The 16,413-nt window shown below is 51.0% G+C and overlaps 1 protein-coding gene across 1 annotated transcript; it reads left to right on the forward strand.

The window, feature by feature from the left end:
- The first annotated feature begins 4,841 nt into the window (after positions 1-4,841).
- Positions 4,842-13,665, forward strand: TMCC3 (transmembrane and coiled-coil domain family 3). The gene is made up of 3 exons (XM_004700391.2): positions 4,842-5,740; positions 8,029-8,164; positions 13,019-13,665. Exons 1-3 carry the CDS (start codon positions 4,848-4,850, stop codon positions 13,319-13,321), a joined length of 1,332 nt encoding a protein of 443 aa, XP_004700448.1. The 5' UTR covers positions 4,842-4,847; the 3' UTR covers positions 13,322-13,665.
- Positions 13,666-16,413: the final 2,748 nt, after the last annotated feature.

The following is a 16,413-nucleotide window of genomic DNA, read 5'->3' on the forward strand; positions in this document are numbered from 1 at the left end:
AGTTTGTGCGGAGGGAATTCACGGGCAGATGATAATGGCATGTGCAGGTGGCTCTCTGTTATCCGTGCCCTGGAAGCTATAAAAGGCTGCAGTGCAGCCCAGCTGTGTTGTGCCTCAAACGCGTTTCTCTGAGATTTGCTGACCTGCGGCAGCCAGGCAGATTGATTGGAGTCTGACTGCTGTTGCCTCTCCCAACCTGGACTCTGGAGGCCAGGCCAGCAAGACGACAACTTTAAAGCGAGCCAGCATTAGCGGGCCACCCATGCGTCAGTGTCCCTGTGTGCACAGGCTGCCCCGAGCCAGCAGCGAGAGAGTGGAGCTCAGAGGTTAGAAGCTGCAGAGCCAGAAGGCCAGTTGTGCTTGGCTGGAGACTCCGAAGCAGGAGAACAGGCTATGATGACTTGCTGCTGAGCTGAGGAAGGTACGACAGAGAGCCTCGGTGTCTTCAGACGTTACCATGGGCTTCTCAGTAGAGGCTATCAAGCCATAATCTGATCTTATCTCTTCGGGGAGGGGGGCACAAGAACAGTTCTTAGGAATATCACAGCCCCCCCCCAAAAAAAACAAAACAAAACACAGAAGGGTACTTTTCTACAACAGAAAAACCTAATGTTTGCTGTCAGGAGTCCAGTCGTAGTTACCCTTGGGGCAGAACAATGTTGTGATTTGGGGGTGGGGGTGGGGGCATCCAGGAGTATCTACTCTTTAGCTGGGTGCTGATCACATGGTGTGTTCAGTTTGTAAACATGTGTGGCACTTTATATTTGGCAAATGTGTTCTGTGTGTAAATTATACTTCAATGATGGCTTAAAAGTCTTCATTCATATGGGCATATGTTGTTGCACATTGATCCTCAGAAGATCTTCACTTTATTGAATCCATTTGAGGTGGTGCGGGACTATTTATGTAGCTACTGGGAAGCCATTCCTCCCTGCCAAAGAGCCCTGCTGGCTCCCGAGATTGCGCATTAGGCTGCCCTGAGAGCTCGCTCAGGAGCAGCATGGCGGTCTCTCCTCCTTGTCCCCAGCCTGCAGTGCCAGCACCATCCCTTACTCACAAGAGGCTGTTACTCCATGATTGCTGCACGAATGTTACAGAATCCCCTATCCCAGGAGAGCCTAGAGTAAATCCATCCAAGAGAGTGTTGGGTGAATTGTTCCAGTGCCACAAGGTCAGCAGTTCAACTCTATCCTTAGGAGGAAAATGAAGCTGTCTGCTCCCACAAAGTTTTAGCGTTTGGGAAATGCTATACAACCATTCTAGTCACTCTTAGGGTGTCACTGTGTGTTCTGTAAGGTTAGTTCAGCAATCATGGACTGACAGCTAAGGGACGGCGCTAGCATTGCAGGCCAGAGGAAGGTAGACCATCATCTCGCTCCTGAAGGAGCTTCCAGTCCACGAGGTTAAAGTGCACGGAGGAGGGTGGTGAAGGTTGGGGGTGGGGGGTGGGGGCGGGTCAGTGGCCACAGAAAAATACAAAGGCCCACAGAGGGTCACAGAACAAGAAAGCTTCTTGGAGGAAGCCGCCTGTGAAGTGCCTCTTAAAAGTACGGAGGATGAGTGGGTGGAGGCATGGTGACCGTCCTACATAAGAGAAAACTCAGGCTTTCTGGGAAGGTTGAAAGAGTCACATAAGGTAGATGTTATCTTTCCAGTACAAAATGAGGCCTGACAGGTAAAACGGGACCTTCCAGTGTCCACCTGGGATGTATTACATCAGTTGGAGACATGCAGTAACCCAAGGAGACTTCTGAACAGTGGAGTAACATGACCAGATCTGCTGGCGTCAGTGAGGCCAGTTTCTAGCCACAGTAACTCATCGCCCTCTGCCTCCCCAGAGTAGATAAGTCTTTGGGTGATGCAGATGGTTAATCACTTGGCTACTCACTAAAAAGTTGGTCATTGAAACCCACCCAGGGACACCGCGGAAGAATGGCCTGGTGACCTGCCTCCCAAAGATCACAGTCATGGAAACCCTGTAGAACATACAGTCTACACCAAAACACGTGGGGCTGCCATGAATCAATCCCTCACCTGCAACAGGGTTATTTTTGTTGTTTTCCATATACACATACACACACACACACACACTTTCTAGATGTGTAGTGCATGTTTTGTTGCTGTAATTTGAACCTGTTCCATTCCTAGTTGTGTCTACCAGTGACCTATAGGCACTTTGCTCCCTTGAGATTCTGTGGTGGTTCTGCTAGCATTTGAAAATGATTGTTGTATGCTGCACAAAGTGAAATCCCTTGGAACGGCTCTTCTATCCATAGTCTTTGGAAAGAAGATCCAGTGGCTGGGTGGAAGCACGCAAATTAGACTCCAGGACTGTAATTCCGGGATAGGGCGGTTTTGTCATTTCACTGGGTGTAAAGTGAGCTATGTGCGAAACAGGAGCAGAGAACCCCATGACTGTCAAGAGTGAAGAGGCGAGAGCAGAGCGGTGCAGAGACGCCTGGCGTGGCATATTGGAGCAGCAGGCTTCCTGGCTCAGGGAGTGGGTGAAGCTGAGGGCCTTTGGGCAGGAGGCTGGCTTTCGGAGTGGGTACCCTTTGAGCATGCATCGATGCTAAAGGAGTGTTTTAACACTTGCTTAAGCAGGGACCATGTGGCTGCGAGACCCAGAACCAGAGAGAGAGATGTACCTAGTGACATGGCTAAACACCGCTGCAGACCAAAGAACTGCATTATGAATGTTTCTGATCCCGACTGGTTACCCTTTCACTGTCTGAATAAATCCCTCTAATCCTAAGTATTATCTGTGGGCTCTCTTTGGCAGAGATTGCAATGGATTATTGACCCCTGCCGAGGTGTAGACTGCCATGGGAGGGACCATTAGTGTCAGCATAGGGTAAAGCAGGTTGAAAGATGGGGGTGTATCTGACCTCGGCCCCTAGAAATCAGCCTTGAGCTGGTGTGGAATTGAAGTCTCCTTCCCTCTTGTATAAGACTGCACGTGCCTTCTTTATTCCCTACATGGCTCCTTTCCGCTTGACCAGGTGAGGCTGCACTATCCTTTATCCTCTTTCCGTTTGTCTTTCTTTCTGGTCACCTTATAAGTAGGCATTTACTTTCCATCCAAGCCTTGCCTAGCGAAGAGAACTCAAACAATCCACTGTCTTTTTATTCCATCTCTTGAAGCCTTTGCCTGGTGCTCTTCTGCCAGCTGAGGTAACCAGCCTTGTCTTCGGGTTAAAACTTCGGGGGGGGGGGGGGGCACGCGATAATGTGAACGAACTTGAGTAAGTTGTGAAGGAGACCTGCCCCACCGAGCCGGGGCTGTGTCTCCCTGTACCAACGGGTAAAGCCCTCCCTGGGGAGAATTCTTCATGTGGCAAAGTGTTCACGCTTGTTGTCGCAGATATGTTCGAGTTGTGAGGTCTTTCAGTATGGTGGCTGGCTAATCCCCCTTCCGTTTCAGCCAACTAGAGAAAACAAAGATAGCTGGTGTTGGAGCGTTGCCTCCCTTTGGACGGCTCTTGAAACGCTCTGCTGATTCTAATCAACAAGTTAACAAATAAGATGCTTCCGGATAGACTTTTTGAATCTGTGTTTGGAGATGGGGTTCAGATCCTACAGAGACCTGTCCCTGGTCTCCTAGGAGTGCTACTCATCCAGGGTCCGACATGGAAAGAAGACTGATGCCGGGTAACTGGATTCGGGTCTTGGCTGTTGCTGCCTCTGTTTGGACGTTTTATTTAGACAAGGTCCACTGTTTGCCTGGCGTGTTGTTTGTTGTTGTTGTGTGCCACCGAGTAGATTCCAACTCACAGGGGCCCGGTGGGAAAGAGTAGAGGTGCTGTTCCTAGGACCACCCGAGCTCTGACCCCTGTGGGAACCAGAGGTCTTTCAACTCCCGGAGTCTGTGGTGAGCTCAACCCCCACCGCACTGAACCATTGGCCACTGGGCTCCTGGTTGCTGATGAGGCACAAGCACAGCGACCTCTGTGTAGCCTCAGGAGGGGCTGGCACTCAGGTGGTTCCCCATCCAGGTGTCAGGACCACCCCTGGCCTGGACGCTCACTTGAATTTGCAGTTCATTTCCCTCGATGGCCCGGGAAGGCAGCAGCTGTTTCAATCGTCTGTTAGTGTGGTCACTGTTTAACAAGAGAAAACAGAAATCGCCGTGGTTGTGTTTTTCATCTCTGAGTTGTGCGGTTACCTTACACAGTTAGTAACACTAATCTGGCACCGTTTATTCTGTCACATCTCTGTAATAATTATTTTAAGAAAGCATTGTTCGTGTGTTATTGGATACACCTGCTGAACTTCTCCTTCCGTAAGCTGATTGAATTCTGAATGGGAAGCCTTTTGCTAGGTGGTGAGGCTCAGTGACTGGGCCATGGCAAGTACCCCAGGTACCTGAGCTCACCTTGGGAAACCCAGACCTCCTCTTACCAGGACTGTACTACCCTGGCAACCAACAGGGACCATCTAACTAGACATGAATTGGTCCGCTGGGCGCTCTGAGTCTCATAGACAGCACCCATGGGAGCAGAGAAGCGTCGGTCTGTCCTGCATTTATCTTCAGAGGACAGTACGAAACCAAAGCACACTAACCACCATCAAATAGATGCCGGCTCAGAGGACTCTAGGACAGGGTAGAACTGCCCTTGTGAGTTTCCAAGACTGTAGGCCTTTATGGGGAGTAGAAAGCCCCATCCTTCTCCCAGTGGATTGAGGGGGCGGGTGGCTTTTTTAAAATCCTGGGAATAGCTTGCAGTTTGGAAACCGGGGCCTGAAAGTGCAGGTGTTACACGGGCACCGAGAATACCGTGCTCCGTCTATCTGCTTCCCAGTCTGAAAGCTGCCTTTCCTGTCTCTTTCAGGCGGAGCGGCATGACATGAATACCTTAAGCCTGCCCCTGAACATGCGCCGCGGGGGGTCGGACACCAACCTCAACTTCGATGTGACGGACGGCATCTTGGACTTCCACAAGGCCAAGCTCAATGCCGACAGCCTGAAGCAAAAAATTCTGAAGGTCACAGAACAGATCAAGATCGAGCAGACCTCCCGAGACGGGAACGTGGCGGAATACCTGAAGCTGGTCAACAGCGCTGACAAGCAGCAGGCCGGGCGGATCAAGCAGGTCTTTGAGAAGAAGAACCAGAAGTCGGCTCACTGCATTGCCCAGCTGCAGAAGAAACTGGAGCAGTACCACCGCAAGCTCAGGGAGATCGAGCAAAATGGGGCCCCCAGGGGCTCCAAGGACCTCTCCCGGGACCACCTGAAGGACATGCACCACGCTCTGAAGGATGCCCACGCCAAGTCGCGGACTGCCCCCCACAGCATGGAGAGCAGCAAGTCGGGCATGCCGGGGGTGTCCCTCACGCCCCCCGTGTTTGTCTTCAACAAGTCCAGGGAGTTCGCCAACTTGATCCGGAATAAGTTTGGCAGCGCCGACAACATCGCGCACTTGAAAAGCTCCCTGGAGGAATTCCGGCCCGAGGCCAGCACCAGGGCCTACGGAGGCAGCACGACCATCGTGAGCAAGCCCAAGTACGGCAGCGACGACGACTGCTCCAGCGGCACCTCGGGCTCGGCCGACAGTAACGGGACCCAGTCCTGCGGGGCGGGCCCGCTGGACAGCCAGGGGAAGCTCACCATGATCCTGGAGGAGCTCCGCGACATCAAGGACACCCAGTCCCAGGTGGCGGAGGACCTCGAGGCGCTCAAAGTGCAGTTTAAGCGCGAATACGGCTTTATCTCTCAGACCCTGCAGGAAGAGAGGTACAGGTATGTCTTCATTGCTCGACACTGAAACACAAAACAAATCCCCAGGTCGCTAACCGCGGAGGGGCCAGGCTGCGTGAGAGTGACATGTTAGTGGCGTGTCCTCCACAAATCAAAAGATGGTTAGGCATCAAGAGTTGTTATATTCTGTGACTCGTACGTTTTATAACTCGGAACTCAGAGCCAGCTGTTGAGAAAGGCCGTTCTAGGTGTGGGTCTGTGAGACCAGCCGATGGCCCATGTGCATCTGAGCTCAAGAGAGATGCGGCGCTAATTCACATTTGGTTTCCTCTGTTAATAGGGCAAGCAAAAGACTGATCTTTGTCCAGCCAGGTGGCTTTTATTTGGCACATCTCTCTTGAAGTCATTTTGCAGGGTATTTTTAAAAACATTTACTGGATTTTGTTCCTTAAACTTTTCACCCTAAATAAAGTGCTTTCAACAGCAGTCTTCACATTAAAGTGCATTAAAGCACAAATCTTAGGAATTTTGTTAACTAATGTTGAAAGTCGGAAACTTTGAAGGGTGGCTTTTGTTTGCTTGTTTACAGCTATTTTTTTAAAGTGCATATGCCCGAATCTGAGGTGATTGGAGTTTTTTTCTCACCCTCCATTTTTGCCTTGAAAACATCCCCAGAAAGTGTTTTGGTCAAAATGCATATGTTCACATCTAAGATTGCCCACTGAATAGGGAAAGGCTGGTTGCCGGATCGAGCGCTTTATTGCCAAGTTTCACAGGCACCGTGTTCTGATCGGCTGTGCCTTTTTATGAGGTGTGAATTCAGAAAGGGGGCTTTGCCCAGCTCTCGTGTTTCATGAAACCGCTGTGTAGACTCTCCACAGGCAGCTTGGGCACACTGGTTACATTCCTTTGTCACGTCTCCAGGCTATAGTAACACAAACACACTGGTAAAGATTTGCAAAGCAGGCCTTCAGCTTCACGTCCGCACACATTCTGTTGCACCTCATCCACTGCAGTCCCCTCAGTGAGACATCGTCCCCCCAACCCACGTCCTCCCCGCGTCCCCTCCCAACACTTCTGAACTCTGTCCTTGGATAAATGCCACCCCCTTGGTTATTCTAAGGTGTGTATTTTGGGGATGCAACTCGTATCGCAAGTCACAAGCGTGCGTTTACATAAACTTGAGACCACGTCTCTGCTTTCCTGTCCTGTAGTCAGATGGGTGAGTCCCATGGTGGAGCCACCCACCCCACTACCTTTTGTACGTAATGAAGAGGCCTTGAAAAGTCTTACCAGTGTTTGACACCTATGAGATCGTAACCGAGAACCATCGTTAATCCTGTACATCCCGTTGCCTCCTTGTTTTGTGAATGATTCTGTCCGGGAGTCCCTACACGTACCTCATGGGGAGAGCGAGCCTGGCTGGAGGTCATTCCAGGCAAGCGCCCCTCCCTCGAGCGCCCCTCCCTCGCAGCCCTCCCTCCTCAGCAGCTGCTGTGAAGTTTCACACCGAACAGATGTCCCTCTCCTCTGAGGGCGCGAGTGCAAAGGGGAATCTTTGCTGTGGATTCGGACGTTTAGAAACCCCACCTGATATGCCATTTTTAATTTGAAAAAGTGTGTGTGTGTGTGTGTGTGTGTGTGTGTGTCAACGCAGTGGGTGCAACAATGGGCTCAGATGTCAGCCCAGCTGTGAGGAAGGAGCAGGACTAAGCGGTATTCAGACCTGTCAGACAGAGGGTTGCTATGAGCCGGGACTGACTGGACGGCACCTGACGACAACAGTGACAGCACACACATTGTTGCCACCACTTCAGTCAGGAGAGTTCAACAGTGTATTCAGGCTGAGGGTGTGTTTGGGGAGTGGGTGGAATTGGCGTCAGAGTGGAAGCTGGCAATAGAAGCTCATTCTCCCCTTCGGTGCTCCAAGGGTGTGGGAGCTTTGACCAGCCCCCCCAGGCTCTGTCTGGTGACTCGGGGGGATCACCACAGAGGCCTTGCCTCGAACAGGCCTGGCCGGCCTTGCTTTGGCCTTGCTGCAGCCAGGCAAGGCTCTAGTATGACGGGTGGGGAGACTAGGTTGGTTGACACGAGAACTCCGCGTTAAGAACAGAGTGAAGACGGCAAGCCCTTTACAGACCTTCACCCGGAGTCGTCAACAAAATGCTTCCCATTCTGCGGGGAGGGTCAAAAGCAGCCTGCTGGGGGGGTGGTGGGGGAGGCCAGCCCAGGGGCACCGGGGCAGTCAGACGGACAGAATGTCCTCTCCACTGTGCTATTGGGAGACCTCAGAAAGGTCACTCTCAGAACTGGCTCCTCTCTTTGCCAAGGTATGAGCGCCTGGAAGACCAGCTCCACGACCTGACGGATCTGCATCAGCACGAGACGGCCAACCTGAAGCAGGAGCTGGCCAGCATCGAGGAGAAGGTGGCCTACCAGGCCTACGAGCGCTCGCGTGACATCCAGGTGCCGTTGCCCTCCCACGTAGACGGCCACAGAGGCCCTTCCCAGGTCTGGCCTCAGGGAGCACCCCACGTGAATCACCCTTCAGCCCCACACAGCGCAGGGGGTGGGGGCGGGGTTTTCTCACCACGTTTCTTCTCCACCATTAGCTCACATGATAGACGTCACATGAGCTGTACTCTGCGCCTTTTTGGCCAAATCAGTTCATAAGAATCCATCTTTTACCCCAAGCCCACCATGAATACTTTGCCCTTCCCACCATCACTAAACTGCGAAACATCTGAGAGTGGGAAACGAAGCCGCCCTTCAGTAAGCTTGTGGTCTAGCTGAGGAGCCAGCTGTCCCAGCAGCTCCAGGTTCTGGGCAGCTCAACTGAGATGGTCAGCCTCAGGCAGCCCCAGAACTTCAGCGCTGGCCGTGCCCAGCGCCCTTGGCCGAGGTGAGCTAGTCAGCCAGACGTCGTCTTGCCTTTCCTGGGAGGGTCTTGAGGAGGCCTCCGGTCATTCTAGTCCTTCTCAGTATGTCGGGCACTAGAGGCATGTCAGGCTTGGCGGTGGGCCAAGCACTCAGAAAGCGCTGTGCATCCTCACCTTGCTCTCGGTGACGCTGCACAACAGCCCTGCCAGGAAGTTCCCAGCATCATCCCCATTCCTCACCTGTGGAAGCTGATGACAGACGCCAAGTGACTGGAACAGGGTCCCACAAAGAGCCTTGAATCATGTACTCGAAGTGAATGTCCTGGAGAAGGGGGGACTTGAAAGGACGAAGATCCAAGAGGGCAGATTATTCTTGGATCGGTACAACAAAAGGCACATTCTACGACGGTCTCCTTGATCCTAGAGCTGGAACAAAACAACCCTGGGTTTCTTGGCCACCGTTCTTTCACTCACTCCTTCATCTTTTCACAAAGGAGTATAATCTTCAAGTAACACTCCCCTTCTGTTTCACCCACTATCTTGGTTGGCAGTGGTTCTTTTCGCCAGCTCTGTTCAAACCCTGTTTTAGAGGAGGGAACGTTGAAACATAACAGGAGAGATTTCTCCTACCTGTTGTGAGCTGGAGTCCCAGCTGCCCACGCTGTGTCACACGCCCAGTTTGCACAATTCTGGGGACCAGAGCATCAGAGATGGTAGGAGATGTCTGTCTTCAGAGACCACGGGCCTTCCTTGGGAAAGAAGACAGTGGGGAGATTTCTGGCCCTACCCTGGGCCAGGAGACCTAGCCAGCCACTAACTGAATTGGAAAACTTGAATCCACCGATAATGTGAAGTGTTGTTAAGTGACCAGTACAGTGTTAGGTGCCCTGGGGTCAGGTCCCACTCACAGTGACCCTGCTGTGTACAGTGGATGCTGCTGGAATACTGCCCATCCCTGAGCCATCCTCAGTTGGTCCCAGGTTTGAATCCATTGGGCAGCCACTGTGCCAATTCATCTTGATGAGGGTCTTTCTCATTTTCATTGACACTCTAATTACCAAGCATGGTGTCCTTCTCCAGGGCCTGTTCTGTCTTCATACCATAACAGTGACCTAGGTTATTCTAAGAAGCCCTGGGGACATAGTGGACTACCCACCGAACGGTTAACCACAAGGTCAGCAGTTCAAGCCCTCCAGCCACTCCACAGGTGAAAAGACAAGGCTGTCTAATCCTGTAGAGATTTTGAAAGTCTTATAAACCCAAAATATCAGTGCTACCCGTCTCCTACAGGGTCACTAGGAGTTGGAATTGACTCGATGGCAGTAAGTTTGGGTTTCTTTCGGGTTTGGTTTTGTTTTTTAGGTCATTCTATTTTAGAATGTGCTTAAGATGTTACCAGGTCTTGTCTGAATACATGACTCAAAGTTGTCTTTCTTATTTGGGAAGTAGTTTGAATTAATTCGGTTCTTCCCTTCTCAAGAAATATGTTAGAGTTGAAAACGTCAGGAGTTCATTTCAATATTTTCTGGTTTCACTCCAGCTCAGAAATGCAGAAACGGCACGTGTGCGATGGAGGGGTCTTCCTTATCATGATGGTTAGGGTCTTGGCTCCACCACGTACACTATATGCCGCCGGCCATCTGAGCACCGGAGGCCTCAGTCTCTTGGTCCATAAAGTAGAAACATTAATGAGCTCACCTCAAAAGGCAGTCCAGAGTGTTAGATGGGATAATACTTGCACACGTAAAGCATTAAAATCTTTGCTGATACTCAGTGAGCAGACAGCGAAGTGGGTTCATCCTTTTATTCTGTTGAGAGGTAGATGCTTCCTCGGGGCTCCTGGCAATTGGGGCCAACTCCGCTTCATGTTTATTTCTAGTTCCTTCTGGTTTTACAGACAGGGTGATGTTGGGGCTATCTTGTTCAGAGCATTTGAGGGGTTTCGTTGTTCTGAGCATTTGAGTTTGGGTTTTTGTTTCAATTCTGAGTTCCCAGTTTTAAAATGTCTGAAGCTACTCCTTCTGCCCTGACCCCAACACCGGGCCTGAGGAATTATGGGACCGAATGTCTCTTGATGCCAGGGCTCAAATCCCTTGTAAGACACAACTGATGGCAGGTCTAAGAGCAATTCATTACTGTTATGCATCTACCCAATCACAGAAATGATTTATTTAAATAATCCATTGAGAACACACTTTCAGCCTTGCTCTACTGCCTTTTCCATTCCACGCGTAAGATGGAGGAAGCCTTCTACCCCAAGGGGTTGATAAGAATGCATGGTCTCTGGGGCATGAGCCTGTTCTGCGGTGGGGTTTTAATATACCTCAGAACGCCACCACGTTCTAGGATGCACGGCTCCCAAGTTTTACCTTTTCTTGTTGGTAGCCTTGTGCGATGGAAGTTGCTATAGTAACAGAGAACCCTTTTCTTTTGCCCATCGAGTATATTCAGCAGAAGAAAAGCAAATCAATGTTGAAGCCATTATGCTTGTTTAAACCCTGAAAAAGATGACTGCATCTTAATTGAGCAAATGCATATTAGTAATTGTTATCCTAAAAGACCAGGGAACTAATGGGGCATGTGCTCTGCTTCGGTCTTTTTCTCCCAGGAAGCACAGAGGCTTTGGGCTGTCAGCTTCATATCCCAATACTGGCGCCCAGTCTTCTGCATTCAACAGATGCGTGGCACCCGCTGCATGCCTGGCTCTAGGCTCTCTGTTGGAGACAACAGCAGCAGCACAGTGGGATGGACGGCGGTCTTCCCCTCAGCTTCTGGCCTCCTTTTGGGGGAGCAAGGCCAGAGGGAGACTTGGCCTGGTTGTGATGGGTCACAAACAACTTCCCCTGGGAAGTAACAATCCCGATGAGATCTGAACAATGAATAGGAGCCCCAGCACTCAAGAGGGAAGGGCACAGAGAGATGAAGATTAGGGGCAGAGTAGACAAAGGCTCGGGGCAGGTGATGCTCCCAGTCAGCGGTGAGCACAGGGCAGTGTCATCAGAGCATGGTGATGGGAGCTGGCCTTCAGTGAGGCTGGAGAGACTGGCAGGATCTGGGCCCTGGGAGACCTCGAGGGGCCACGTGATGGAGTTGAAAGGCCTCAAGAAAAGGGGTGACCGAGTATGCACCGTCAAAAGTGCTCTTGGGCTACTGTGTAGAAAATGGATTCATGGAGTCGGACCAAGAGGATGTGGAGAGAAAAAGGGTGAGGTGGTTTCCAGCAAGAGGTTAGGGTGACTTAGACTGGGCAGTGGGCGCGTTGAGGCCAATGTTGGATGTGGGTGGCATCGACTGGGTTGAGTGATGAAAGGTGAAAGGGCATTGGGGGTGGCTTCTCAGGCTTCTGCTGTAAAGACCAGGGTGGATCGTGGGATTTCCTGAGGCAGGAACGGGTGAGGAAAAACATTTGGGTGTTGGGGAGTGGGGGGCAGGGGCTAAGACGGATGGGATATATAAATCCACATTTGGACAAAGTGAGTTTGAGGAGCTTTTAAGAAGCTCAGATGGCGACGTCAGGGAATCGGATTTATGAGACCATCTCAGAAGAGACAGGCCAGCTCGTGAGACATCGGGAGTAACCTCTGTCCTGGTAGTTGAAGACCCAGAGTGAGCAAGGGCTGCAGGGGGCACTCTGAGAGGCGGCAGGAGCAGTTGTGCCCTCCTCGGTCAGTCCCACCCCCTCCCTTTTCCCCATCTCCCTTTTCCACTCGTCTGTAAACAGACACACGCAAACGCTGAGAAGTAAAAAATTAAAAACAATAACAGACTCATTGTTTTCAAGTTGATTCCAACTCACGACAGCTACGTGTGCTCTGTAGGATAGTTGTTTACTGTTAATGTCTGCAGAGAGATCTATTTGAAGGTAAGGGTCTTGGCTATACGCTCTACAAAAGCAGAGCACCAGGCCTGCCTTCCTCAGTACCACTGGGTGGGTTTGAACCACCAACCTTTAGGTTTGCTGATGCCTGCAGAAAGTTTGCACTGCACAGGGACTGAGCAGTCAAAATAAGGGCTAGCCTGAAGCCTTTGCCCCTTCCATGACTGAAGGGAGAGTAGTCAGCTGTCACAAAATAGAGCCCACCCCGCCATCTTTTCTCAGGTGGGGGCCTGCCAGCAGATGCCAATCTTTTTCAAAGGCAGTAGCCACAATCCTTCTGGTGTGGCTTCTCTTCTTTCAGTCCTGTCAGCACAATCAGCAGCAGCATCGTTTGGGTATTTCAAGCTACCTAGGCCGATAGGCATTCTGAGCCTTGGGGTGTGGGGGTGTGGGGCGATGCACACAGTCTGCCCGTGATCGCAACAGCCTTTGATCACCCTCCCTTGTATTCTCTCTCTCTCTCCCTCTCCCTCTCTCCCTGTCCCTCTCTCCTTTCCCCTCCCCTCTTCTCTTTTTTCTCTCTCTCCCTCTCCCTCTCCCTCTCCCTCTCCCCCTCCCCTGCAGGAAGCCCTGGAGTCCTGCCAGACTCGCATCTCTAAGCTGGAGCTCCATCAGCAGGAGCAGCAAGTCCTGCAGACGGACACCGTGAACGCCAAGGTTCTGCTGGGAAAGTGCATCAACGTGGTCCTGGCCTTCATGACCGTCATCTTGGTGTGTGTGTCGACCATCGCCAAGTTTGTCTCGCCCATGATGAAGAGCCGCTTCCACATTCTTGGCACTTTCTTCGCCGTGACTCTTCTTGCGATTTTCTGTAAAAACTGGGACCCTATTCTGTGTGCCCTAGAAAGGATAATTATACCGAGATGAAGCCCTGGGCGATGGCCTTCACGTCCTCTCAAGTTTTTCTCTTCCAGAGAACTTTGTGCGGGGTGCCAGCTGAGGACGGCAAGGAGAACTGGGGCTGTGCGGTTGTAAATAACAGCAGTTCTCTCCCGCAGTAGCAGCTGCTGATCCAGTTCCTGTACTTGGTTAATGTGAATCTGTCTCTGAATTCTCCCCACATTGCTCACTGCCTTAATCAGATCAGATTTTCTGCTCCCCTGGCCGGCCTGGCGTGGTAAACTTCTGATGCTGAACCATTGGTTCGCGATTAGTGACCCAGAAGAAAGGGTGTTTAAATCTCTGTCCTATAAATCTCTGTCAAAAAGTCACTTCACTGTTTCTAGTGGATGTATTTTCCCTGGTTCTGATCAAGCAGCAGGCACATGGCATGACCTGGGGATGTGAAGAAACACAGGAGTTAGCAAAGTTAAACACCCATGACCTGTTGACATGCAGTAAATCCCCATAGAATCCATTGCCACTTGTCCACAGATGGCTGGACATCCCATTATGCACCCAGTGCCCACAGGGATCAGCTTAGAGCACCTGTTTTCTCCAGCAAGACTCCTGATGCACTTTAAATGGAGAGCCAGGAGGCTTATGAATGGGACTCTTCCTCCCAGTACCAAGGGGACCACCCACCTGATGCTTAGCTTACACACCAGAGTCCTGCCAGATCCCTCCTCCCACCGTGGCTTTACCATTCACTTCAGCACTGGGCTTAGGGAAGCTTTGGGTCTTGGCAAACCTTCCCCCTGGCGATCGGGTGGGTGTGATTCACTGCCTGTGACTCATTATATTCACAGGTCTGGGAGAGATTGCAGAAAAGACTCCGTAAACCAAAGCAACTGACACTCCCTTTGCTGGCTGGTGTGGCATGGTTTTGTTCTTAACAAGAACAACAAAACTGTAGTTCACCAAAGCTAAAGTACACAGAGGTAGGTAGCAGCTGGAAGCAGGAATGCAGTGTGAGTCTGGCTAGATTTGTGGGAGCAATTTGCCTGGAGAAGGGTTGAGAAGGCCCTAATACCAGCATGTGAGTAAAGTAAGCCTAGGGTTGGAGCCAAGCCTTGCATCAGGCGCTCAAGATCTCCCTGAACGTGAATTCAGAAATGATTGGATGGCTACACTTCCACTGACGGGAATAAATCTCTTTGGACTGTTTGGGGAAGGAATGCCCTTCACTCTCTTAGTCCCCGAAGATGCTTACCTTTAAATGTATTTCTCTGCATACCTGCCCACCCCTCCCCCAAAACAACCAAAGGACAAGACGATTCCTTGAAAACTGGTGTTACACCTTTACATATATTTCTCTGCATACCTGCCCACCCCTCCCCAAAAAAACAACCAAAGGACAAGAGGATTCCGTGGAAACTGGTGTTACCGCCCTTCCCCCTTCCCACACGTCCGTTCTCAGGAGACAGGCCTGTTCATAGCGCTTCCTTCCAGAAAAAAGCCTGGGATCACCCCGATTTAAGTGAACCACCATGTTTTGCAAACAGCTGCTCTTGGGGAAATCTCCTGACAAAATGTGACAGCTCGTGCCATGCTATGAGAGAATGGAATCGTTTGGCATTCCATGCAAATGGGGTGCACCCGACCTTCACACACCTGAAGCTTCCTTTTACATGTAGAGTCCCTATCATTTTTAGAATAGCTACACACTTGTGCCACAGCCACCACTATATCATTTCAGACTCAAGCCTTTTACAATACAAAACATAATTTCCATGAAACCGTTTGTTATCAATTATTTTTGTTTCCAGAAAGGGGAAGCATTAGTTGTTCCAGCCCCATCTCATGGGTCTGACCCCCACCCCCACCCTGGTCCTAACTCCCACTGGGCTGTCCATGCCGACTGCATGTGTGCTGGGAAGGGACCGGGGAGGACGGTGCCTCTTTGAACCATTGACCCTTACCCTTATCATCCGCCTCCTCGCAGGCGAAGGGCTGGATGTCATCGATCTCGCGGGATCCTGCGTGGTTTTCTTCTGCGGTTCCACCCATATGGCATTGAGTCTGCGGTCGGTTTGAGGAAGCGAGTGAAGAAGCTGAGTGCCCAGACACCTGGGATTTCGTCCTCAGGTCACCACACTACACCCAGTCACCCAGTCTAGCAAGGGTGCGTCTTTGCACCTCTCAGACCTGTAACCAGTGTCTGCTCCCCACCCAGAGGAAGAGAAGAGATAGTCACACACGATGCCCTCCTTGACCTAGAGCGGTTAACAAATCCTGGTTGCAATTGGCTCAGTTTTAACCTAAAATCTTGTAGGGTCTACTTGACCTAGAGCGGTTAACAAATCCTGGTTGCAATTGGCTCAGTTTTAACCTAAAATCTTGTAGGGTCTACTCATCCCACTGAAGCATGAGTTCCTTTTCAAAAGTCCATAGTTCCGGTGACTCAGGAGATCTCAAATAACCGTATTCTCACGTGGTAGACGTGGTCAAGTCAGTACTGATTCATAACGACCCTACTTACAACAGAACACAGCCCTGCCCAGCCCTGTGCCATTCACACAATTGTTGTGTTTGAGGCCCATTGTTACAGCCACTGGGTCACTGCCTCTTGGAGGGCTTTCCTCTTTGCTCCCCCTCTACCAAGCACGATAGCATTTTCCTGATAACAGGACCAAAGAACATTACACCGTCTCCACACTCTCCCTCCTGGGGAGCATTCTGGCTCTACTGCTCCATGACAGTCCCATCTGCTTTCCCAGCAGTTCATGGTTCTTTCGATGTCCACCAAGACTGTAATTCAAGTGCACTCATGTTTCTCCTTTACCCATTGTCCAGTGTTTGTATGCCTATGAGGTGACTGAAAATACCATGCTCAGATCAGTACATCTCAGTACTCAAGACGGCCCCTTTGCTCTTGAATCCTTTCAAGAGGCTGGTGCAACTTGCCCTTTCTTGACTGCTGCTTCCACGAGCATGGACTGGATCTGAGCGAAATGAAACCCTTGTTGACACCCATCTTTCCTCTGTCGCGCTGTCTGTTGGTCCAGTTGTGAGGACTTTCCTGGAGGCTGTAGTCCTTGATCTCCATCACCGAGGATACGTGCTCAACCTACATGGCA

Source organism: Echinops telfairi, unplaced genomic scaffold (genome assembly GCF_000313985.2).
Source record: "Echinops telfairi isolate 266 unplaced genomic scaffold, ASM31398v2 ScPeMD7_2;HRSCAF=8, whole genome shotgun sequence".
Classification (NCBI taxonomy): Eukaryota; Metazoa; Chordata; class Mammalia; order Afrosoricida; family Tenrecidae; genus Echinops; species Echinops telfairi.

Excerpts from the sequence above, each read along its gene's own strand:
- TMCC3 (XM_004700391.2), top strand. The coding sequence starts at position 4,848 with ATGAATACCTTAAGCCTGCCCCTGAACATGCGCCGCGGGGGGTCGGAC. Across the intron at positions 5,741-8,028 it reads CTGCAGGAAGAGAGGTACAG|GTATGAGCGCCTGGAAGACC; the intron begins GTATGTCTTCAT and ends CTCTTTGCCAAG. Across the intron at positions 8,165-13,018 it reads AGCGCTCGCGTGACATCCAG|GAAGCCCTGGAGTCCTGCCA; the intron begins GTGCCGTTGCCC and ends CCTCCCCTGCAG.